The following is a 25,893-nucleotide window of genomic DNA, read 5'->3' as shown; positions in this document are numbered from 1 at the left end:
ATAATCCTCCAATTATAGGACCATCATGATAAATCCTTTGTTTGCAAAGCTATGTGGAAGCATGCTAGAAAACAAAATTAGCAAGTGGGCAGAAGAAAGAGATAAGCATGCTAAAGGGAAAGCATGTTTTAGACCTAAACATTCCACAGTTGATCATTGCATAACTTTAAGGCACATCATTGAAAAAGTTTGGGAGAAAAAGGAAGAAGTCTTTTTTTGTTTTATTGATTTCAGAAAAGTGTTTGACTCAGTTCCTAGGGATAAACTTTGGCAGAGAATGGAGGAACTTGGGGTTCCTAAAAATTTGAGAGCAGTTGTGCATAGGCTGTATGAAGAGGTGAAAGTCAAAATTAGAACTTCAGCGGGCATTTTTGAAAGTTTTAGAAGTGATATCGGGGTCAAGCAAGGTTTCCCACTGTCTCCTACCCTTTTTGGTTTATATATCAACAAGCTTGAGGAGTAGTTAAATTCGCAAGGGGGTGATGGTATCTATTTGTGCAAGTTTGTTATGAGGCTTCTTTTGTATGCATATGACCTTATTCTGATTGCTAAATCGGCCCTTGGTTTGCAAGAGCACTTATATCCCTTGAGCATTTTTGTAGAAGTGTGGGGATGCAAGTCAATATCAGCAAAACGAAAGTAGTGGTCTTCTCTAAGAAAAGAAAACATAACCAGAATAAGTTCTACTTTGAAGGCAACATTCTGGAAGAAGTTTCGGATTACAAATACCTCGGAATTGGCTTCAACAAAAATCTAAGCTGGAATGGTTGTAGAAAGAAAAGAACTTTAGGGGGTTGGAAAGAATTTTATGCTTTTCAAAATAGGTGTAGAGAGGCAGAGTTATGGGACTGGAAGACCACTCAAACTCTTTTTTGGCTTCTAGTGGTTCCGGTGATTGTCTATGGTTGTGAATTGTGGGCTAGCAATACCTCCGACATGCAGTGGAGATAAACTGAGAAAATTCAGAAGCGTTTGATTACAAACAAATTTAAGATTAAAAGTGCAGTTTCTTATGATATCTTGTTAAGTGAAATAGGGACTGCTCCTATTGAAGCAATTGCTATGGTGCGAGTCATAAGGTATATAAAAAATTTGAACAAATGGAAGAGGGTAGATGGCCTAAGGTTGTCTTTAATGATAGATTGTCCAAGAGCAAAAAAACTTGGATGCAACAAAATAACAAATGGTTTAGTAAATGGGGTATTTTCTTGAACGTGTGTCCCATAAACAACGAAGAAATAAAAGCTTTTGTTAGGGAAAAGTTTCACAAACATACTTGGGATAAGGAGCTAGGAAGAAAGAAAAATTACTATATTGAAGTGTTTAATCCCACTCATAAGCATCAACCAAAAGCATACATAGAGGTCAATATCTCTTGGAGAGCCAAAATTCCTGTTGCTTAGTTAAGAACTAATTCTCATCAACTCTGTTGTGAAACAAGGTGCTGGAAAAGACCAAAGGAAGTGTGGGAGGAAAGGGTATGCATTTTTTGTTCTTCCAGAAAAGTGGAAACAGAAAAACATTTCATTTTAGAATGTAAGGCCTTCAAAGATAACAGGGAAAGTTATGCAGGTATGCTGGCAGCTAGCTCTTGGGATAATCTATTTTGCGAGGGGTTTGTTGAGAAGCTGGGAGAATTTATTGTGAAGCTTCACAGAAAAAGGGCCAAATACATTAATCAGATGAAGAAGCAATCTATCCCATAGGCTATCTTTAGCCTCGTGGACGTTAAAATAATTTCTTTCTTTCTTTCTTTCTTTCTTCTTAATAATCATTAATAATTAAATTATTCTAAATCCATGAAGTCTAGATCTATTAAGCTCCAATAGGGATCAAATATTATCCTATCATGTTATTATGTAAATATTTTGACTCAGTCAAATTACATAAAAATAAAAATAAGATAAACTAAGTATTTCCATGCAATAGACTAAGTGACACCAACCTAGATTAAAAAATAAATAAAGTGTTTTTTCTTGCTACCTCCTCATATGCAAAAGTAATAATGTATAATACAATGATGTGTTTGCTCTTATGACATGCTTAGGTGATCTATACCCAATTATCCTCTCCTTTGGTATAAAAATAAAAATAAGATAAACTAAGTATTTCCGTCCAATACACTAAGTGACACCAACCAAGATTAAAAAATAAATAAAGTTTGTTTTTTCTTGCTACCTCCTCATTAGCAAAAGTAATGATGTATAATACAATGATGTGTTTACTCTTATGACATGCTTAGGTAATCTATATCCAATTATCCTCTCTTTTGGTGAAGACAATATTTGTAGTTTTTTTTCCAAAGATATCAACAACATTTTATCTACAACAAATCATTATATAATGTAAAAATTATGTTTCTCTCCTTTATGGCATAATTTAATTTAAAATCAACCAATATCATGCTTTACCTAATCCAACCTACAACAAATCATTCTATGATGTAGAGCTCCTTTACTTATCCTCTGCCTCAAAGCTGTTTTTAATTTAAAATCAACCAGTCATTCTTCTAATTTATTTTAAGTTTAAAGTAGAACCCATTGCATGGTTAAGTGTGCCTAATTTTTTTGAACAAAACTTACAATCAAATACTTTTAATCTTTGAAAATTAATTTTAATCTTTATTTGATAGTTAATTTGGTTATTGAAAATTTGTAATATAATAAAAGAAATTCAAAATAGAAAATTTATTATCATTATTAACTATAATAAAAATTAATATTAAAGATTCAATAAGCCATTTGTATGATATGGTTATTTTGCTTTTTTTCCTTATCATAAATATGTAAAAAAAATAACATAGTTGTTAGTGGCAAAAAAATTTTAATAAAAAATTTATTGGTAAAAGGTTAACTTATTATGACAGCATCACTTTGAAAGCGCAAAATTTTAAACATAATATTTCTAGATAAAAAATATAAAAATTCAAAACATCAAAAAAAAGTTTGATAAGTAAAATGAAATCCAAATTCCAACTCTAATTACAACCTTAATATTTTAAACATAAAATTTATTTTCCTTTTAATATTACAACATTGATATTTAAAACATAATATTTTAGTAAAAACCGCACCTCTTGTTCAATCCACAATCCAAATAAAAGTGCCATGGTACCATTTAACATTAATTTTAAACATAAAATTTATTTTTTATTAGAAATCACAACATTAATATTTATAACATTAAATTTTCGTAAATAAATTTTTATTATTTTTTAATTCCAAATATAATATTTATTTTTTAGCTTCAGAATTCTAGAAAAAATAAATTTTTAATAAATTTTTAGTACTTGTGCTTATATAAATAATTGCATTATTCTATGTAGAGTGAAATCAACCTTTACATTTATTTATGATGCACGGGGAAAGAAAATTATTATTATTTAAACTATAAATTAAAATTTGATTATTAATTTTTTAATAATTAAGTTTTAATTTATATTTATAAAATATTATTTTATCTTCGCAATTAATTTGGATGCATAATCGAACTATATTTAATTGAAATATATAAAAGGTTTCTAATCTTATATAATTCATTTGGAATATATAAAAAAAATTTAATCATAATCGATTTGATTCTTTATTTTTAATTTTTAATTTTATTGATATTTAAATTTTATATGGATTTTTATATTGATTAAAAATGTATACTTTCAATATATAACGAAGAAATACCTTTTTCATATATAATAAAGGGGCATATTTACTGATATTGGGGCAAATTTACTAATAATTGGGGTAAATTTAAGAATAATTGAAAACTTGATCTGTAACAAAAAATAGAACGGTTCTTGCTTTAATACCATGTCTTTGATTAAATTTCTAATTAGAATAAGGGCTTTTAATATCTTACTTGAGACAATAAAATGTCTAACTATAAGGTATAGGGGTTTTTAATCTCTTGCTTCTAACTATAAAATGTGTAACTCAAAAAAAAATGTTCAACCTCTCAACTGTAGAATGTCTACAAACTTTTTCTCCCAACTATAGAATTTTCATGGGTTTCAGTGTCCATGGGTTTGACAAAAAAATTTCAATTTAGTGCTTCTAATGGTAGAATGTCTAAGTATCTCCATGTAGAGAATGTTCACAATCTCTTGCATCCAAATAAATTGTAATCCTTAATATGAAAAATCAAGAATCTCAACCTTTTATGATCACAAAAATAACAAAAAATAAAGTCCAGTAATCATATTTTTAAAATAATTTAATAACAATTAATTTTTTTTATTATAAAAATTAAAAATATTAAAAATCAAATTATAAATATATTTTCATATTACAATATTTAAGTTAATTATTCCATTAATGATAAATGATTTTTATATGTAATTATATAGTTTTGAATATCTAACTTTTAAATAGTCTGTCATAAATTTTTTGTTTGTTGTTTGTGAAGTGAGACAAACAACAACCACTCACAGTAGTAACCCTTGACCTTAACTTTCACCCTTAACCTTAACTTTCACATCACAAAGTGAGTACCTTAATAATACACTCTATTGCCATCTATTCTACACCACTTGAACTATCATAATATTGAAAATAAACTTTACATAATAAACTCACTCTACATAATATTATTTATATAAATTAAAATTATTCTACTACCACTTGAACTATCATAATATTGAAAATAAACTCTACCTAATAAACTCATTCTATATAAACTCTACCTAATATTATTAATATAAGTTAAAATTATTTTTAAATATTTATGATTTATATTTTATAATAATAAAAAAAATATAGATTCATTTATATATTTGAAAATATAAATATAATCATGGTAACTAATAAAATTATTATAAATTATTATTACTCTTTTGTCAGAATTCTTCGGAAATGTGTAGGTAGAAGGGACGGTTATGTAAATTCAAATGTAAATTGACATTTGAAAACTAGATTTTTAGAAATCAAAAGTCTAAGTCTAAGTTAAATTTAACATGTTTATTGACAGTTGGATAAGAACGGCTATCCTGAATGGAGGATTGATTATGAATTCACGGACAACAACAGCGACCCTCGAATCTTAACAATAATTGTCATCCAAGGGTTGGGGTTGAATTGTGTTCATCACCTTTAGATCATTTTGAAAAGTTAAGTTTAAATTTGCTTTCTCTCAACGGCTGGAGATCGTGGAGGAAAGGGTTGGGGTTGAATTGTGTTCATCACCTTTAGATCATTTCCAAAAGTTGAGTTTAATTTTGCTCTCTCCAACGGCTAGAGATCGTGGAGGAAATATGATTCTATATATATAACACTCACCTTTAGATAATTTAGAAAAGTCGAGTTTAATTTTGCTCTCTCCAACGGCTCCAACGGCTAGAGATCGTGAAGGAAATAGGATTCTATATATAGAACATTCACCTTTAGATAATTTGGAAAAGTTGAGTTTAATTTTGCTCTCTCCAACGGCTAGAGATCGTGGAGGAAATAGGATTCTATATATAGAACACTCACTTTTAGATAATTTGGAAAAGTTGATTCTAAATTTGCTCTCTTCAACGGCTAGAGATCGTAGAGGAAATAGGATTCTATATATAGAACACTGTAAAGTTAATCCAATCAGATTCGTTTGAGACAGTGGTTTATGTTCCTCTGTTATTTATTCTGTCCTTCCTGGTTGATCTCTTCCAAATTGTTGTGGAGTTCGGCGGAGCGGAGCGCTCATTGTTGGTGGTTTTGTTGTGTGTGTGTGTTTTTAGGTTTTTGTTGTGGGTTTGTGTTTGCCTTGTAGGTCTGTGTTTGTGTTTCTATGCATGCATGTCAGTATTGTTCTGTGATTCATGTATGCTTGCTTGTTTGTGAGTATTGTTTTGTGATTGATGCATTCAGTCTCTGTTTTGTGTCATCTCTATGTATGTGAACACTGAGACAGACAAGGAAACAATGGTAGTGGAAGCAGTACATAGCGGAGTAAGTAATGCAATTTAATTATGTTTTATATTTGCATTTTAATTGTTTCCATCCTCTCTCGGCTGGCTCTGATAATTTGGTGCAGTTTGTGTTTGATTGAATTATTTTCTAAATTCTGATGTTAAATTACATTACATGTAGGAAATAAGGAACCCAAGAGTTTCTTATTATGTTGTTCTTTGGAAAATGAAGTAGCTGTGGAGAAGGTGCAGAGAATCAAGTATGATCGAAAGAATCATAATGGATAGACCATAAGAGCCACCCTCTCATTTTACAGGTATGTACACATTTTCCTTCCCGGATTTTTTTCTACTTTGATTCAAAAGATATGACTAGTCCATAGAAAAAAGAAGGGAATAAACGAATCGATTGTGTATGAATTCTCCATGATATGACTAGCCCGTAGAAAAAAGAAGGGAATAAACGAATCAATTGTGTATAAATTCTGCATGCTAAATTATATTGGATATAACTTTATTGCACTGTATTATTATTAAATTTATTATTATAAATAGAAAAATGAATCTCAAATGACACACAGATGCATCTAAGTAAATTTATTATTATAAGTAGAAAATGAATCTCAAACGACACCCAGATGAATCTCAAAGGAAACTCAGATCAAATAGCAAGAAAGCGCGACATATTCTGTATAAATGAAAATAGATTTCTGATATTTTTTTTTTTTTCGCTCTTCTGGCATCGACCACTCTCTAAATTGAGAATTCCAAGTGAACATCAATTTCTGGTTAGATTATTTGCGAACTTTTCGATAGCGTCTGCAGGTTCGGGTCTCGAATCCCTCGAAGATCATTCCCATTTGTGCAGTTTAATGACCATTAATTTTCCATCAAGGTTTCTTTAAATTCTTTGACACAACATCTTAGGCAGTATCTTGTCACTATACATCTAGCAGATATTTGTCCAATGGGCCAGCGATTTGTGGTCTCAGCCGATGTTAAAAGAATTCTGTTTATGTTCTGGTTTTTTTTTAAACCCTCTTCTAAAATTTTTGATGGTATAATTTATGCTGGGCAGATCTTAAAAAACACCATTTAGGTTCTTTGTTTTCTTTAAAACGCTATGTTCAAATAATTTTATATTTACTCTCCCTTGCATGGAATTTACAATCCCAAAGTTTCTGTTGGTTTAATAATTTGGTATTTAGATTTGCAAGGAAGGTGATAATGACTAAGTTTAGGTTGTCTTTGTTAAAACCCTCGTAAAATTTCTGTTGGTTTAATGGCCCTCGATGCCTGAGACGAACCTTGTTGAATTTTTACCTGTGCACGTTGCTATAGTTAGGTTAGACATCACATGTTTTATGATATAATAGTGTTGTTACACTCCGTTTATGGCATTTAATTCTTTACATGGTCAGAGGTTGGCGTATGAGACAGAGTAAGCGTATGAGACAGAGTAAGGTAGGATCCAAATTTGCTTTAGTATTCTTCGAAGGGGCTGCTAGTTGGCGCTTCCCGCATTAACTCTCTTTTCCATTTTAAATTCCTCCCAGCGATTCACTAACACTGGGATTCATGAATAGTAAGAGCATAGGCGATTTTCAATGACATTAAATTTGGCTTCAGGGTTCTAACAACCTATTGCCATCTCATCTCCATGATGTAGAGGGGATTGGCAGAGACCATGTGACTTTAATAATTCCTGTGGCTCTTTGGCTGTGAAAACTAGTTGAGGGTACAATATTTGACCAATCGATTCAATTTGCAATCCTTCAACTATGCATGCTCGGGTTTAAGCCTGGAAGATCATCACCGTGGTTGCTGGGTGTGAGCCTCGAAGATCATCACCATGGTTGTTGGGTGTGGGACGAGATGATGTGTGACACTATTGATGTGTAAGTGTAGCAACCAACGTCCCGTCTAGGGTTCGACTCTAACAAAGGTTAGCGACATATATTTTTTAATGAAAATTAATTGTCTAAAACCGTCTAAATTTTACTTGACCTATAAGTTTCTTGTCTCTCTCCTTCCAACCGGTAAGCGGCTCTATGCCATACATTTTAAGGGTTTTCATAGATATTAAAAGATTTATGTAGCAGAAATGGGAATTTGAGACTTTTTATCATTTAAATTTACTTTCATTTTTAAAATTTAAAAATAGGATAGGAAAAATAAATTCTATCATTTAATATATTAATAATTAATATTAAAATTGAATACTAATCATTAAAATTTTAATTAAAAACGTTAAAATTTTGAATTAAAAATTTTAAATTGAATATTAATTGTTAAAATTTTGATTAAAATATAAAATCATAAAAGACAAAAAAAATTAAAATAATAAAATTATATTATTTAAATCTATATTATTAAATAAATCAAATTATAATTTGTATCATCTAAAATTATATAAACCAAATTGGTTGCATTTGGTTTTTATAATAGGAAAATATTATCACCATGAAAATAATTACACATAGTTTACTATTATACCATATATAACTTATTTATTATAAAAAATTTAAGTTAATTTTATTATTTTTTTATATATCAATTTTTTTTTTTTAAGTTAATCAAATACATCATGATGATGGCTGTGCTGGATTCCAACACTCAACACTCTCTTCTTAATCGGTTTTTCTGTCCCCTCCTGGTTTTTGAGCTCTTTTTATATATATTATTATTATTATTATTATTATTATTGGTTTATTTATTTATTTATCTATAATTTATTATTATTATTATTTTTCTAACTTAACAATCTAATATTATAATTTTAGTTAGAATATATATGTATATATATAATATTAGCAATATTTAATAAATAAATTACCTTTTTAAACTAACCATTAAATTATTTTATTTATTTATATAGTGTTTTATCCTAACTTTATAATTTTAATTATAATATATATGAATATATATATATATTTGATTATTAATAAATAAATTATTAAATTACTTTTTTAAAGCTAACCATTAAAAATTATTATTAAATTAATAAATGAAAATCCTCGGCCTAATATTATGATTTTAATATATATATATATATATATATATATATATATATATATATATATAATATTAATAATAATTATTAAATAATTTAAATAAATTATTTTTTTAATCTAACCATTATAATTATTTTATTTATTAATCTTAACTTTTATCTCAATAATCTAATATTATAACTTTAATTAACATATATATATATATATATATATATATAATTATTAATAAATAATTTAAATAATAAATAAATTACTTCTTTAACAAACCATTAAAATTATTATTGAATGAAAATACTGGTCACTTAACAACCTAATATTATGATTTTAATTAATGTATATATATATATATATATATATATATATATATATATATATATATATATATATATATATATATATAATATTAATAATAATTATTAAATAATTTAAATAAATAAACCAATTATATTTTTAAACTAATCATTGAAATTATTTTATTTATTAATCCTAACTTTTATCTTAATAACCTAATATTATAATTTTAATTAATATATATATATATATATATATATATATATATATATAATTTAAATGAATAAATAAATTCGTTTTTTAAACCAACCATTAAAATTATTTTACTTATTTATGTATTTTTTACCTAATTTAACTTTTTTCCATAAATAATAATAAGAAAAATAATAATAATATTAAATTAATAAATAATAATTTGACCTGGGTCCTAAGGTCAAAATTAGCGGTTAGTCAATTTAGCCGTTGGAGACTCTGCTCAAACTATTTAACATGCTTTCTTCAACTTGTCCTGATGATGAACCACACTAGTTGGTTCAAAACGCGTCGACAAATGTTTGTCTACATGTGATTTACGCCAAAGTTTTTCTTTCAACAAATACATCATCTTAAAATAAATTCTATTTTTATATAATTTTTAAAATTGATTTTTTATGCCCACGGGGCTTTGGATTGACTGTGAATGGGTGCCTTGTTAAGGCACTCCTTGCTATAGGTCACCGGTTCAAATCCCCGTGGGTGCGTAGATTAATCTTAACAAGCAAAAAAAAAAAAATGATTTTTTATAATTAATCACTAAAATTAATTAATAAATTACATTTAAATAAATGTGAAACTCATCCACATATCCTTTAAATTTAATAAAACTATTTTTATTTTTAAAAATTCATGTAAATCCAAATCTTATACTTAATTATCTATATCCACTCTCAAAATTATTATTCAAAATTTATATTAATATAATTATATATTAATAATAATTTGAAATTATTAACTAATTCAATCTAAAATACTATTAATCCACATATTGATAAATAATTTTGCCTATCAAATTTTAATTAATTACTATGACAAACTACTTTCAATTAATTTATTTATTATATGCATTATTTTTTAAAATTGATTAAATTCTAATTTTTATATAAAAATAATTATGTAAATATATAAAATTTTAATTAAAAAAAATAAAAATTTTACCGAGACTTTTTATCCAGATATTTCCATTCATTTTTCGTTGGCCGTCATCTTCCACCTTTACCTAGTTTTATTTTCGGACCAGTGTCATGGATTAAAGGTATCTCCGGATGATTTGGGCACTAAACTTACATACGTCACGATTTCGAAACAAGGCGAAGAATTCCCCAAAAAAAAACCAGAAAATCTGAACCCGATGACTCCTACTTTAACCCTTTCCGCAATTTCAACTCCTTATTAACAGCGCAGGGGAGTTTGTGTCTGATTGAATTATTTCCTAAATTCTGATGTTAAATTTCATAATATGAAGGAAGGAAGGAATGCAAGAGTTTCTTATTGTGTTGTTCGCTCGAAAATGAAGTAGCTGTGGAGAAGGTGCAGAGAATCAAGTATGATCGAAGGAATCATAATAGATAGACAATAAGAACCATCTTCTCATCTTACAGGTAATGTACACATTTTCCTTCTTAGAGTTTTTTTTTTGATCTTTTTTACTTTGATTCAAATGATATGACTAGCCGATAGCAAGAAAAGAGAATAAACGAATCGATTGTGTATGAATTCTCCATGGTATGACTAGCCCGTAGAAAAAAAAGGGAATAAACGAATCAATCGTGTATACTAAATTATATTGGATATAAATTTATTGCAATATATTATTAGTAAATTTATTATTATAAATAGAAAAATGAATCTCAAATGACACTCAGATGCATCTAAGTAAATTTATTATTATAAGTAGAAAAATGAATCTCAAACGAAACCCAGATCAAATAGCAAGAAAGCGCAACAAATTCTGTATAAATGAAAATAGATTTCTGATAGATTCTTTTTTCCTCCTGGCATCTCCCACCCTCTAAATTGAGAATTCCAGTGGTCATCCATTTCTGGTTATATTATGTGCGAACCTTTAGATAATGCATTTCTGGTTAGATTGTTTGAGAACCTTTCGATAGCGCTGGCAGGTTGGGGTCTCGAATCCCTCGAAGGTCATTCCTACCATTAATTTTCCATTAAGGTTTCTTTAAATTTTTTGACACAACATTTAAAGCTGTATCTTGTCAGTATATATCTGCGAGGTTTCTTTAAATTCTTTGACACAACATCTTAAGCTAGCGCTGGCAGGTTGGGGTCTCGAATCCCTCGAAGGTCATTCCTACAATTAATTTTCCATTAAGGTTTCTTTAAATTTTTTTGACACAACATTTAAAGCTGTAAAGGTTTCTTTAAATTTTTTTGACACAACATTTAAAGCTGTATCTTGTCAGCATATATCTGCGAGGTTTCTTTAAATTCTTTGACACAACATCTTAATCTGTATCTTGTCATTATATATCTATCAAAGTTTCTTTGTATCTTGCCAGTATATATCTGCGAGGTTTCTTTAAATATATTTATCAAAGTTTCTTTAAATTCTTTGACACAACATCTGAGGCGGTATCTTTGTCACTATATATCTGCGAAGTTTCTTTAAATTCTTTGACACAACATCTTAGGCTGTATCTTGTCACTATATATCTAGCAGATATTTTTCAAGGGACCAGGGATGTGCGATCTCAAGAACTTAAAAGAATACTGTTTAGGTTCTGGTCTTTTTTTTGCGCCTCCTAAAATTTTAGAAGTTCTGCTGGTTTAATAATGTATCTTGTCACTATATATCTAGCAGATATTTTTCAAGGGGCCAGCGATGTGCGGTCTCAAGATCTTAAAAGAATACTGTTTAGGTTCTGTTTTTTTGGCTCCCTCCTAAAATTTCTGCTGGTTTAATAATTTTGTTTTTAATTTCTGTAGCATAAAGTCTCTGCTCGGCAGATCTTTAGAAACACTATTTAAGTTGGTTTATTTTTTTTTATTTTTTAATAAAACGTTATGGTCTAATAATTTTATATTTTATATTTACTCTCCATGGCATGGAGTTTACATTCTCAGACTTTCTTTATAATTTGGAATTTGATTTGTAAAGGGTGGATGATAATGAATTGGATTAGGTTCATGTTTTTGTTGAAACACTCTTAAAATTTCTGCCGTTTTAAAAACTTTCTCGATGATACGAGTGCACATGGGTATTCTCGATGATACGAGTGCACATGGGTATAGTTAGGTTAGACATCACATGCTAAATGATAGAAAATTGTGTTAAAATTGTAATTTTACGCCGCACAGTGGTTTTTGAAAACCATCCCGGTCTCCCCGCACCGCTCTTGGCAAAGACTGTACGAGCAGGAGGAGGCTCCGAACACATTCACACTCCGCCACGCGTCCCATGTACGAACGCCCAAAAACCACTTTCCCCGGACGTTAAAAGTCGTTTGGTTTGCCGGAGGAGGGTGTGCGAACCACGTTGGATCGGCTCAGCGATTTGATCGCGTGATCTCAGCCGTTGACTTCCCGAATGTGCTGTCCGCCCACGTCACATCAAATTTTGTCATTGTCCCGTTGACCGGCGTAGGTGAAAACGTCGTGGTTTTTAAATGCCTTTACATGATTTTTGGTGGCGGCCTTTAATATTATGATGGGCATACGTCCCATGCTTTTAATATTGTTATGGGCTTGTTTTTAATATAGTGATGGGCACATTTTTTTATATGTTTTTTTATATGTACACGTTGTCATATGTAAAACAAAAAAAAGGTCTAAGTGCTGTAGTTTTGATATATGGTGTATGCGCGCGATGTCATTAGTTTTTTTTTAATGTTGTGAGCGGAGAGGCTACGCACGAGTGTGTGCATTTTCTTTTGGAGGCACAGCAGTGCTGTAATGTTTATCTGCAAATGAAAAACATAGGAATGTTTTGAAAAATTGTTTATGTAATATCCACAGCAGTGGAAAATTTGTGTCTGCAACAGAGTTTTTTTTGTCATTCCCTCTTTGCACAGAGGAAGAAATATGTAACAGAATGCTTGTTTTAAATTAATAGAAATGTGTTGTGACTGTGTAATGGTGTCTTCTGAGTCATTTTAGTTTTAAGAGGTTGTCTGCAAAAGATCCTGGACAGAGTAAATAGAGCATTGTCTCTGTGGTGAATTTTTATTCTGGTTTTGGTATTTCTCCATTTAAAAAAAAATACCCAACAGTGGTATCAGAGCAAGGCTTAGGCTCTTTAAAGAAGTTAAAGAAGCTGAAGGGAGAAGGTTGTTGTTGCAGCAAAACTTCTCAGGCAGACAGAAGACTCAGACAGCGAAGGATTCAGGTATTCTTCAAAAGCATTTCTTTTGTTATTGCAGAACACAGTTAGTTGTTTTAAAAAAATACACAGTCAAGGAATGGCTAGCACAAGCATGGGTATGTTCAACACCCAGCTCCCACACTTTAATGGGAAGAACTATGACTACTGGTCTATAACCATGAGAGCTTTGTTCATCGCTCAAGATATATGGGAACTAGTAGAATATGGGTTTGAGGAACCAGCAGATGAAACTGAGTTCAATGCATTAACTCAGGGAGAGAAGGATCAGCTGAAGCTCAATAGGAAGAAGGATGCAAAGGCCATTGTCTTGTTGTATCAAGCAGTGGACCAGAGTATATTCCCAAGGATAGCAGCAGCTACAACATCACATGAAGCATGGCAAACTCTCAAGACAGCCTATCAAGGCATGGAGAGAGTGAAGACAGCAAAACTACAATTGCTGAGAAAGGATTTTGAAAACTTGAACATGAAGGAGTCAGATAACATTGACTCATTCTTCACTCATGTGATTGGTGTAATCACACAAATGAGAACTCATGGAGAAACAATTGAAGATAGAAGAATAGTGGAGAAAATATTGAGGGTCTTACCCTCAAGGTTTGATGCCATAGTCACCACCATTGAAGAGACAAAGGATCTCTCAAACTATTCAGTTGATGAGCTACATGCATCACTGATAACTCATAAGCAGAGGTTGAGTAGGAATGAAAACTCATCTCTTGAGCAAGCCTTCAAGACCCAGATGTCCTTTGGAAGAGGAAGAGGTCAAGGAAGAGGAAACCGAAGAGGAAGAGGCAGAAGCCAGAACAGAGGTGGAAGGAACAACCCATCAAACGCACAAGGAAGAGGCAGCAATACAAATCAGAACCAAGGTCAAGGCAGCAGCCAACAAAGAGATCAGTATCAAGCTCAAGGACAAAGGTATGATAAATCTAATGTTCAATGCTATTATTGCAAAAAGTATGGACATTATGCTAGTGATTGTAGAAAGAAACAGCATGATATGAACAGCAGACAAAATGCAAATGTTACAAGAGAAAACAACAGTCAAAATAATGTCCTGTTAGCTTGTAACATGGCTGAAACTCATAGTGAGGACATATGGTTTTTAGACTCAGGTTGCAGCAACCATATGACAGGGAATATAGCCCTCTTTTCAGCCTTAAATCAGAATTTGAAATCAGAGGTCACACTAGGAACTGATAGTAAAGTGTCTGTTATGGGAAAAGGGGAGGTAAAAATATTTACAAAACAAGGAGAAAAGAAAACCATAGCAGATGTCTACTATGTCCCCGGAATGAGATGTAACCTATTGAGTATTGGACAGCTTATCCAAAAGGGTTACAATGTTTACTTTGTAAATGATGTGTGCACCATCATGGACATACCACCCAGCAAAAGATGCATTGCTGAAGTGAAGATGACAAGGAACAGGATGTTCCCTCTCCGGATCCGGGCAGACTTGAAAAACAAAAGGGAAATGGCAGCAGTCACCCAAGAGGCCTTCCAAAGCGTGCCAAAGGATGAGAACTGGTTATGGCACTTGAGATTCGGGCATCTAAACTTTGAAGGTCTAAACTTATTGAACAGAAAAGGAATGGTAAAGGGATTACCATTGATAGAGAAGCCGGACAGCCTTTGTGAAGGTTGTATATTGGGCAAACAACATAGAGAGAGTTTTCCATCAGGGAAAAGTATAAGGGCAAAGGCACCCTTAGAGATCATCCACTCAGATTTATGTGGACCAATGCAAGCTCCATCATTAGCTGGCAGCCTATATTTCTTGACATTCATTGATGATTTTACAAGAAAGACTTGGATATATTTCCTCAAGAACAAAAGTGAAGTCTTTGAGAAATTCCAAAACTTCAAAGCACTAGTGGAGAACCAAAGCGGGCTGCACATAAAAGTATTGAGAACTGATAGAGGAGGTGAGTATATCTCAAATGAATTCCTAAAGTTTTGTAGAGAAAATGGAATACATAAACAGTTCACAACTCGGTACACCCCACAGCAAAATGGAGTTGCTGAAAGGAAGAACAGAACCATCATGGAGATGGCAAGGAGCATGTTGAAGGCAAAGCATTTGCCAAATGAGTATTGGACTGAAGCTGTACATTGTGCAGTTTATATTTTGAACAGGTGTCCTACAAAGGCAGTCATGAACAAAGTGCCAGAAGAGGCATGGAGTGGGAGAAAGCAAGTAGTCACCCACATGAGAGTTTTTGGGTGTGTGGCCTATGCACACATTCCAGATAAACTAAGGAGGAAGTTGGACAGCAAAGGGGAGAAATGCATCTTCATTGGATACAGTGAGGAATCCAAAGCCTACAGGCTGTACATTCCATCTACCAAGAAGTTCTTTGTCAGCAGGGATGTTCAATTCATTGAAGAGGAAGCTTGGGATGGAAGCATAGAGAAAACAGTGAATGTTAAAAACTGTTTGTCTCATGATGAAGATGAAGAGGAGGTGGCTGAAATGAATCCCCAAACAGCAGCACCAACACAAGAACAGCAAGGTACACCATTGAGGATCAATGAGAGTGCTTCTCCAAGCACACCACAAGGAGGAAACTCAAGTGCATCTTCAAGCACTTGCACACCAAGTGAAAGAGGTAAGAAGTTTAGAAATCTAAGTGAAATTTATGAAGAAGGAATGAATTCTTTATTTGCCTTGTATTGTCATGTTGATGATCCTATTCATTTCGAGGATGCAATCAAAGATAGGAAATGGATAGAAGCTATGGATGAAGAGATCAATGCCATAGAGAGAAACAAAACATGGGATTTGGTAGAGCTACCAAAAGGCAAAGAAGTCATTGGTGTGAAATGGGTCTACAAGACCAAGAGCAATGCTGAAGGCAAGATTGAAAGGCATAAAGCAAGGCTGGTTGTCAAAGGCTACAAGCAGCAATATGGGAGAGATTATGAAGAGACTTTCGCCCCGGTTGCAAGAATGGAAACCGTGAGAGCAGTGCTGTCCATAGCAGCACAAAACAAATGGAAAGTCTACCAAATGGATGTGAAGTCAGCATTCCTAAATGGAGTGTTAATGGAAGAGGTTTATGTGGAACAGCCTCTCGGATATGAGAAGAAAGGAGAAGAGCACAAAGTGTGCAAATTGAAGAAAGCTCTTTATGGGCTGAAGCAAGCGCCAAGAGCATAGTACAGCAGGATAGATTCATATCTATTGGATAATGAATTTGACAAATGTGAAGGAGAACCCACAGTCTACATCAAGGAAAAGGATGGTAAAATTTTAATTGTTGTCTTGTATGTAGATGATGTTATTTTCACTGGAAATGATATTTATCTTATTGAGAATTTTAAATCAGTCATGAAGAATGAATTTGAAATGACTGACATGGGTTTGTTGAGATACTTCTTAGGCATAGAAGTAGATCAAAATGAAAAAGGAATTTTTATATCTCAAGCAAGATATGTAAATCAAGTTTTGGGCAGATTTAACATGCAAGAGTGCAAGGCAGCCATCACTCCCACAGTGATGGGATTAAAGCTCAGCAGAGAGGACAGCAGCAAGGATTTTGATCCTAGCTTGTATAAAAGCATTGTGGGCAGCCTTATGTATTTAACAGCAACTAGGCCTGATTTAATGTATGCTGTTAGTTTGATTTCCAGATTTATGGAGAGACCGAAGGAGGCACATTGGCAGGCAGCAAAGAGAATTTTGAGGTATGTCAAAGGTACCAAAATGTTTGGAATTCTATATCATGCCTCAGAACATTCAGATTTGGTTGGGTACACAGATAGCGATTGGGCTGGAAGTGTAGATGATCGGAAGAGCACTTCCGGTTATATTTTTAATATGGGTTCAGGAGCCATTTCATGGGCTTCTAAGAAGCAGTCCATTGTAGCATTGTCTACAGCAGAGGCTGAATATGTGGCAGCGACAGCAGCAGCTTGTCAGGCAGTTTGGATGAGAAGGATGTTGAGAAGCTTAGGCCAAGAGCAGGCAAAAGCAACAGTGGTCTTTTGTGACAATAGCTCAGCTATTGCCTTGTCAAAGAATTCAGTGTTTCATAAGAGAACGAAACACATCGACACAAGGTTTCACTACATCAGAGAATTAGTGAACAATGGAGAAATTGTCCTAGAACATTGCAGGACCCAAGAACAGGTTGCAGACATCTTGACAAAGCCACTAGTTCAGAAGAGTTTCGAATTTTTGAGGAAGTGTTTGGGAATGACCGAACGTGCGGCTGTTAAAATTAAAGGGGAGTGTTAAAATTGTAATTTTACGCCGCACGGTGGTTTTTGAAAACCATCCCGGTCTCCCCGCACCGCTCTTGGCAAAGACTGTACGAGCAGGAGGAGGCTCCGAACACATTCACACTCCGCCACGCGTCCCATGTACGAACGCCCAAAAACCACTTTCCCCGGACGGTAAAAGTCGTTTGGTTTGCCGGAGGAGGGTGTGCGAACCACGTTGGATCGGCTTAGCGATTTGATCGCGTGATCTCAGCCGTTGACTTCCCGAATGTGCTGTCCGCTCACGTCACATCAAATTTTGTCATTGTCCCGTTGACCGCCGTAGGTGAAAACGTCGTGGTTTTTAAATGCCTTTACATGATTTTTGGTGGCGGCCTTTAATATTATGATGGGCATACGTCCCATGCTTTTAATATTGTTATGGGCTTGTTTTTAATATAGTGATGGGCACATTTTTTTGTATGTTTTTTTATATGTACACGTTGTCATATGTAAAACAAAAAAAAGGTCTAAGTGCTGTAGTTTTGATATATGGTGTATGCGCACGATGTCATTAGTTTTTTTTTAATGTTGTGAGCGGAGAGGCTACGCATGAGTGTGTGCATTTTCTTTTGGAGGCACAGCAGTGCTGTAATGTTTATCTGCAAATAAAAAACATAGGAATGTTTTGAAAAACTGTTTATGTAATATCCACAGCAGTGGAAAATTTGTGTCTGCAACAGAGTTTTTTTTGTAATTCCCTCTTTGCACAGAGGAAGAAATATGTAACATAATGCTTGTTTTAAATTAATAGAAATGTGTTGTGACTGTGTAATGGTGTCTTCTGAGTCATTTTAGTTTTAAGAGGTTGTCTGCAAAAGATCCTGGACAGAGTAAACAGAGCATTGTCTCTGTGGTGAATTTTTATTCTGGTTTTGGTATTTCTCCATTTAAAAAAAATACCCAACAAATTGGTGTTACACTCCGTTTATGGCATTTAATTCTTTACCAGGTCAGAGATAAGCGTATGAGACCGGGAAAGCTAGGATCCAAATTGACCGGAAAAGTTAGGATCCAAATTTGTTTTAGTATTCTTCGCAGGGGCTGAAAGGGGCTGGTTGGCGCTCGCACTAACTCTCTTTTCAATTTTAAATTCCTCCGGGCGATTATATGATATTATTTTATTTTTATATTTATATAATTTATATAAATAAATTAATGATATCATATATCAGGTGGTATATAGTGTTTTTATATTCATCATTTTAAATAATTATTTTATGATACTATTTTATTTTTATATTTATAAGTAGTATAAATAAAGTATATGTTTATTGTTAAATAATTTTGATGTTAATGATTTTGTAATTAGTATAAATAAAATATTATTGTTTTTATAATTAATATAAATAAAATATTTCAATAAACCAATTAATTTATATGGTTGAAAATTTAAAAATAATTAAAATGTTCAAATAGATTACATGTTTCACAGTGTAAATTAAATTTAAAATCAATTTTACATAAATATAATTTTAAAATACAAATTCAATCAATAAAATGATATATTATTAAATTTATAATAAAAAATATATATATCATTAAAATTATAATAAATATATCTTAAAAACATAAACTTATTATAATTTTTAATTAATTAATTTATTATTATTATTTTTTTTAAATTTGAGATTTTATTAAAAAAAATATTTGAAGTGTAGAAATAGATCTACACTTTGAGACAATTCAAATACATTATTTTAAAATAATTTTAATTTTAATATTTTTTATAATTTTTAAAATTGATTTTTTATAATTAATCACTGAAATTAATTAATAAATCAAATTAAATAATAGTGGAACTCATCCAAATTTTAAGTTCATGTAAATTATAATCATCCAAATCTTACTTAATTTGCTACATCCACTCTAAAAAAATTATTAATTTTTATTAATATAAATAATATATTAATAATAACTTGAACTATTAATTAATACAATCTGACATACTATTATCCCCATATTGATAAATATTTTACCTATCAAATTTTAATTAATTATTATGACAAACTACCTTCTATTAATTTATTTATATACAAATAATTATGTAAATATATAAAATTTTAATTAAAAAATTACTGAGACTTTTTATCCAGATATTTTCATTCATTTTCCGTTGTCCGTCATCTAAAAGCACCACCTAGTTTTGTTTACGGATCAGGGTCATCGATTAAAGGTAGCTCCAACGTTGGGCACTTACCATACATACGTCACGAGTTCGAAACAAGGGGGAGAATAACAGGGTCTTTTTCTTTTCTTTTCTCTTTTCGTAAAAAGAAAAAGAAAATATGAACCCGATGATTCTTCTTACATTAACCTTTTCTGCACTTTCAACCCAGGGGATTTTCGTTGGCGCTAAATCGCATTTGGTTATTGTAAGTTTGGTCTTGTTGCTGTTCATGGCAAAACACAGTGTCATTGAAGCGGTTAGCGGGGACCACGCAGAATGTGTAATAACTCCTTACAGTGGCACCTCTATTTTTCTTCTACTATGGCTTCGACTTCCGTTTGTCATGTAATATTGCAGCCTCTTGATCTTCTGTCAAATCCTTTTAGAAATACGATTGCTTCTTTTCTGTAGAGTCGAGTTTTAAAAAATTTAATGCACGAGAGCTCAATTTAAAGAAATAAAGAAATAGCTAGAATACTGAAGCATTTTTTAATATGAATTTATTTATAATAAAAGTTCAGGTCATGAGTTGGCCGCTTCACTAGTTGCATTTCAAAAAATAAATGAAAATTCATTTAAGAATTCATTATGTTTAATTCATCAACTGCGTCCCATAAATTACAATTTCGTTAATATTGGTCCCTAATTTGCATTTTACAGCAAACATTTAAAAATCCGATATCGTCTCTGTAAATTATTCTCTCATTAAAGGAATTCAATACTGCATTTTCAAGAAATATGTAGAAAATAGCGGTTGTTGAAAACTCGGTCAGAATGTGGTAATAATGTTTGATGAAAAGCTTCCAATGGCTACCTCTTCTACTCATCTTGGAAAGCTTCTGGAAGTGTGAATGATATTCCTTAAGGCTGGTAATTTCCCTGATAAGTTGGTTAGAAGATATTGCGCTGAAAATAAATAAATAAAGCGGTGTACTGTTCAAGTCGTGGGATGCGTAGGTCTCACAGCTACCTGAAATCCTGAGGTTGAGAATTTCAAGCGGTTATCCCTTGCTGGTTAGATTCTGCTTGAAATTTGGAAACTGGGAGTTCCAAACATTTCAAAGATAGCATAAGGTTAAAATATAACACCAATTCCTTATCAGCTATTGCAGCGTTTCTGCTTGCATTCGTAGTCCGATGGAGTATAGGATAGGACAAAACTTCTTTCCGAGATGTGGAGACTTCCCAACCTCAGGATAACGGAGAAGGGGGTCAGGGAGGGTGTTAACAAGGATGTCACAGCCTGCCCTGTATCTCGAGAGGGCCAGTCGAGACTTCCCAACCTAAAGGTAACGGAGAAAGGGGTCAGGGAGGGTGTTACCAAGGAGGTTACAGCCTGCCCTATATGTCGGGAGGGCCAGTGGAGACTTCCCAACCTCAAGGTAACGGAGAAGAGGGTCAGAGAGGGTGTTACTTAGGAAGTTGCAGCCTGCCCTGTATCTCGAGAGGGCCAGTCATTTTGAGCTACTAGACAAAGGTATACGAAACATCCATGGGAATGTGGCTATCTGAATTCGAATCCCTTTCCTGGTTAATGCCTTTAAGATTCAATCCTTGTTAGATTCTGTGCAATGTTACACTCATAAACTTTCAACCTTTAGGTTTTGACAGGGCCAAGGCTGTGGTCCAACGGCTGCCTGCGGTGGTTTGGTCCTATAAATTTTAAGGTCCATTCCCTAGCAGAGCTATGTTCCGAGTCTTTCTTGATTTATATTAATAACAAGAAAAGTATATATAAGAAAAATAGAGATATAAACTGAAGTTAATAATTGAATAACTGGAAGATAAGATCAGCTAAGATAATTATATTTATGTCCAACTAATAACCAAAAAGTAGGTCAAAGGGACTTGAGTACAATGATATCAATACAATGTGGGAGAACCACTGTTTCCTATAAAAAATATAATGTATGAATATAAAAGGTACAATGCAGGAACATAAAAGATACAATGTATGGAATGCTCTCATGGAGAAGATCCGGGAGCTAATGGCTCTGACGATCAGATTCATCTCTCTTAACATTCGAGGCCGGCGGGAGGTGCAAATTGTCCACTAAATCGTTGTTCGGGGGAGTTCACGCATTGTTGAGGTCTACAGGACCTAGTCCGTCTCCTAAGGACGGATCTGAGACGGATTTGCTGCTGAGATCTCATGTGGTGGGGTGAGGTTCAACAGATCCTCATTGATCTAGAGTATGGATATGAAACGGTATCAATCGGTCTCTTAGTGCCCCTGTTTGAAGGTAGTACCCTAAAAAATGTCATGATCCTCTGTGTGGGCTCTGGTTTGATGGGAGGCTGAAGAATATGCACTCGGAACCTGAGAGCCTCCTGCATATATAGGGCCAAACGTCTCTGATCGGGATACCCGAAAAAGTCTACGAGGGTTTGAGAGTCTTTGAACAAGCAATGGAACCTTCCTCTGATCTTGTAATAGATAGGGCATCCAAAAATGAAGTGTGTCTCGGTCTCTACTTCCTGTAAATGACATACCTAGCAAATATTGTTTGGTCTATCAATTGGGTGGTCCGTCTCTACCTGAAGTCTATGAGAACCTACTTTGAATTGATCTAGAGGAATGTGAAGAGCATGCATCCAGTGGTGAAACGTATACTGGGGTTGAACAATGAGCCCGTCTCAACTCCAAGAAGTGCTCAACATAGAAGGCCATCTTTGAGCGCAACCCCAGAGGATTGACCCACGTGACCTGAACAAATGCCTATAGATGTCCTCCTTGATGATCTTGTTCAACTTCTGTCTAGTAGGTAAAATATAGATATATATAAACTTTTCGCTTCCAACAATTCATACCCATAACAACAAAAATATACATATAAAATCAAGTAGATAACTGGGAAAGTATATATATATATATATATATATATATATATAAACCTTTCGCTTTCGATAATGCATAGCCAGGTTGGGGTTTCGAATCCCTCAAAGATCATTCCCATTTGTGCAGTTTAATGACCATTAAACTTTAAATTTCCGTCAAGGTTTCATCTCTTCTTCAGTCTAACACGTAGCCAACATCTTGTCTCTCTGCATCCAGGGGATATTTGTGCAAGGGGCCAACGATATGGATTCTCAGCAGATCTTAAAAGAACACTGTTTAGGTTTTGGTCATTTCCTAAAATTTCTGTTGTTTAATAATTTTGTATATATATATATATATATATATTTAGATAATTCATAGCCGTAGCCTAAAGATTATGTTTTTTTCTCTGAAAGTTATGGAAATTCCAGCTATATTTTGAAAAAATCTGGCTTGGATTTTTGTAAATCCAAGTAAATGCTGTCAAAATTCATAATTTTAAGTGTCCTAGACGTTTTTGATGGTGCTGAATCCATTTCCACCATCAAAAACATGATTCAAACACTGCATCTACAATTTTTTCCCCCCCTGCCCAGATTCCAATCACTTTTGACCATTCGGGCAATTCCTCCGCCTCCGTAGACGACTCCTAATTCATACCTATAACAAATAAAATATATATAAAAAATCAAATATATATATATATATATATATTCGCTTTCGATAATGCATACCCATGTTTGGGTTTCGAATCCCTCGAAGATCATTCCCATTTGTGCACTTTAATGACCATTAAACTTTAAATTTGCATCAGGGTTTCATCTCTTCTTTAGTCTGACACATATGCAACATCTTGTCTCTCTACATCTAGGGGATATTTGTCCAAGGGGCCAGCGATATGGACTCTCAACCGATCTTAAAAGAACACTGCTTAGGTTCGAGTGATTTCCCAAAATTTCTGCTGGTTTAATAATTTTGTATTTAATTTCCGTGACGCAGAGTTTAGGCTCGGCAGATTTAGAAAAAACACTTTTTAGGTTCTGGTCTTTTTTTAGAACGCTCTCATAAAATTTCTGCTGGTTTAATAATTTTATATTTAGTTTCACTGGCATGGAGTTTACACTGTCAAAATCTCTGTTGGTTTAGAAATTTAGTATTTGATTTGTTAGCGTGGATGATAATGGATCTTAAAGAGAGACTACAATTTTTTTGGTCAAGTAAGAGTGGAGCCTTCAATTAACCGCAGGAAAGATTACATATGTTACATGTCTTTACAACTGTAAAGACCAGCAAGGGGCAAACCCGTTGATGATTAACCATCAACAAAACCCAAAAACCTACACATAAATCTTACACAGAAACCTCCATCCATTATCCAACCCGATGGCTATTCGTTAAGACCCCAGTGATCCTATGGTCCTTAAAGAAATCGCTTCAGAGACTTGCGCGACCCTTACTTGCTATACAGAGCCGACAGAGAAAATAAACTGTCAATGAATAAAACTTTGGGTCCGTTCTTGGACTTAACCTCCTCCCATGTTGAAACCCGATATCCTTTCGATCAAGATCTCGTAAGATTCGACGATCATTAATGATATCGCCTCGGCAACATGCGCCCCTTTTACCCGGTTCACGGATCCGATAAGGATTATAAGCCATTGGTATATAAAAGTTCGGGTCCGGTCTAAGACTTAACCTCTGAACACTTTTAAAACCCGATATCCATACGATCAAGCCCCTGTTGATCTGATGGTCCTCCGAGATATCGAAACGGAAACTAGCTCGATCTTTACCCTCTTTACAGATCCGATGAGGATTATAAACTGCTGACCTATAAATCTTCGGTTCCGCTTGAAGACTTAACCTTCGATCAATTTCCAACCCGATAGCCATTCAATGACGAAGGCCATCAAAATCTGTGGTTAGCAACCTTCTAACAAGCCCGCTATTTACCAAGTACCCCTCCCCTGTAATTAACTCTGTTTTAAGAATTCTATGTGGGATCAACGTTATGATTGACTTCTGCTTCCACTTTCTCCTGCTTCCACTAGTCTTCCTTCTGTTCGTTCCTCAAAGTCTGGAAGTGCTCCATGTCTTTGGCCGATTGTCTTTGACAATCATCACACAATTTCCCCAAGGGTGTCGAATCCCAAGCATACCTACTATAACTTTCCTTGCAAAGTACTCCTTCATTCGCCAGACAATCAACTAACATATTGGCTTTTCTTCGCACATGAACGAAGCTGACCGTTCTCAGGGTTCGCAGGTGGGAATGAATACGCTGAAAGCCCTGCAAAATCCGCCAATGTTTTGAAACGTTTCCAGGTGCCGTTCCATTACATATCTTCTTGGCCGCATCAATTACCAATTCAGAGTCTACTTCAATGACGGCCTTGTGTAAATTTGACTCGATCAGTTTTTCCAGGCACTGCTCTAAGGCCATGAGCTTCGCCATGTTATTAGTGGCAGTCCCCAAATGACTATGAAAGATATCCTTAATGCGCCCCTGCTCATCTCTGATGACCTCGCCAAATCCAACCATCCCTGGGTTATCCTTAGAGGCTCCATCTATATTGATTTTCAAGAAACCATGAGGAGGAGGTTGCTAGAAGTCTTTACCAGCAGTTATCTGGCTCACACCCTTGTTTATGCTCTGGGGAACTAGCAAATGGAGACCCAACTGAACCAGTATGCGGGCATCCTGGGGCAGAGTAGGGTCCTCAGGAGGTCTCCACAAAAGGGCTCCAACAGTGTCTTTGAGTTGTCGTAATATTTGTGCAATAATGTTCTGGATTGAGCCAGTTTTGTTCTTGAAAATCCTGCCATTGCATTCTTTCTAGACATCCTAGATTATAAAGCCCGGAACCAGAGTCCAAGCTTTGTTGATGATTTCATTGCTCTTTTATCCAATTCTTCAAAGTGTTGGTGATACTGAGTCTGTCCCTGTCAGTTTACCTGAAGACTGAGGCCACCCAATCCCACAAGGTAGAAGTGAATGGGCAGAGGTTGAGTAAGTGTTCCATTATCTTCTCTTATAAACCACATAGATGGCATTTGGATGGGCCAACAAAA

The 25,893-nt window shown here is 33.5% G+C and overlaps 1 protein-coding gene across 1 annotated transcript in view; it reads right to left on the bottom strand.

Annotated features, from left to right (window-relative positions):
• The window catches only part of LOC149259483 (uncharacterized), a 48,422-nt gene extending 23,158 nt beyond the window's left edge, over window positions 1–25,264 (bottom strand). Inside the window, exon 1 of the mRNA XM_089454276.1 lies at window positions 25,070–25,264. Coding sequence (XP_089310402.1) covers window positions 25,070–25,264 — 195 coding nt within the window. The remainder of the gene's footprint in view (window positions 1–25,069) is intronic.
• Between the last annotated feature and the right edge of the window lie 629 nt (window positions 25,265–25,893).

This window comes from Pinus tabuliformis, chromosome 6 (assembly GCF_031772625.1).
Source record: "Pinus tabuliformis cultivar Carrire ecotype Pingquan chromosome 6, CPIR1, whole genome shotgun sequence".
NCBI lineage: Eukaryota > Viridiplantae > Streptophyta > Pinopsida > Pinales > Pinaceae > Pinus > Pinus tabuliformis.
Note: the sequence above shows the minus strand (reverse complement) of the source record. Positions and strands in the feature narration are given on the sequence as shown.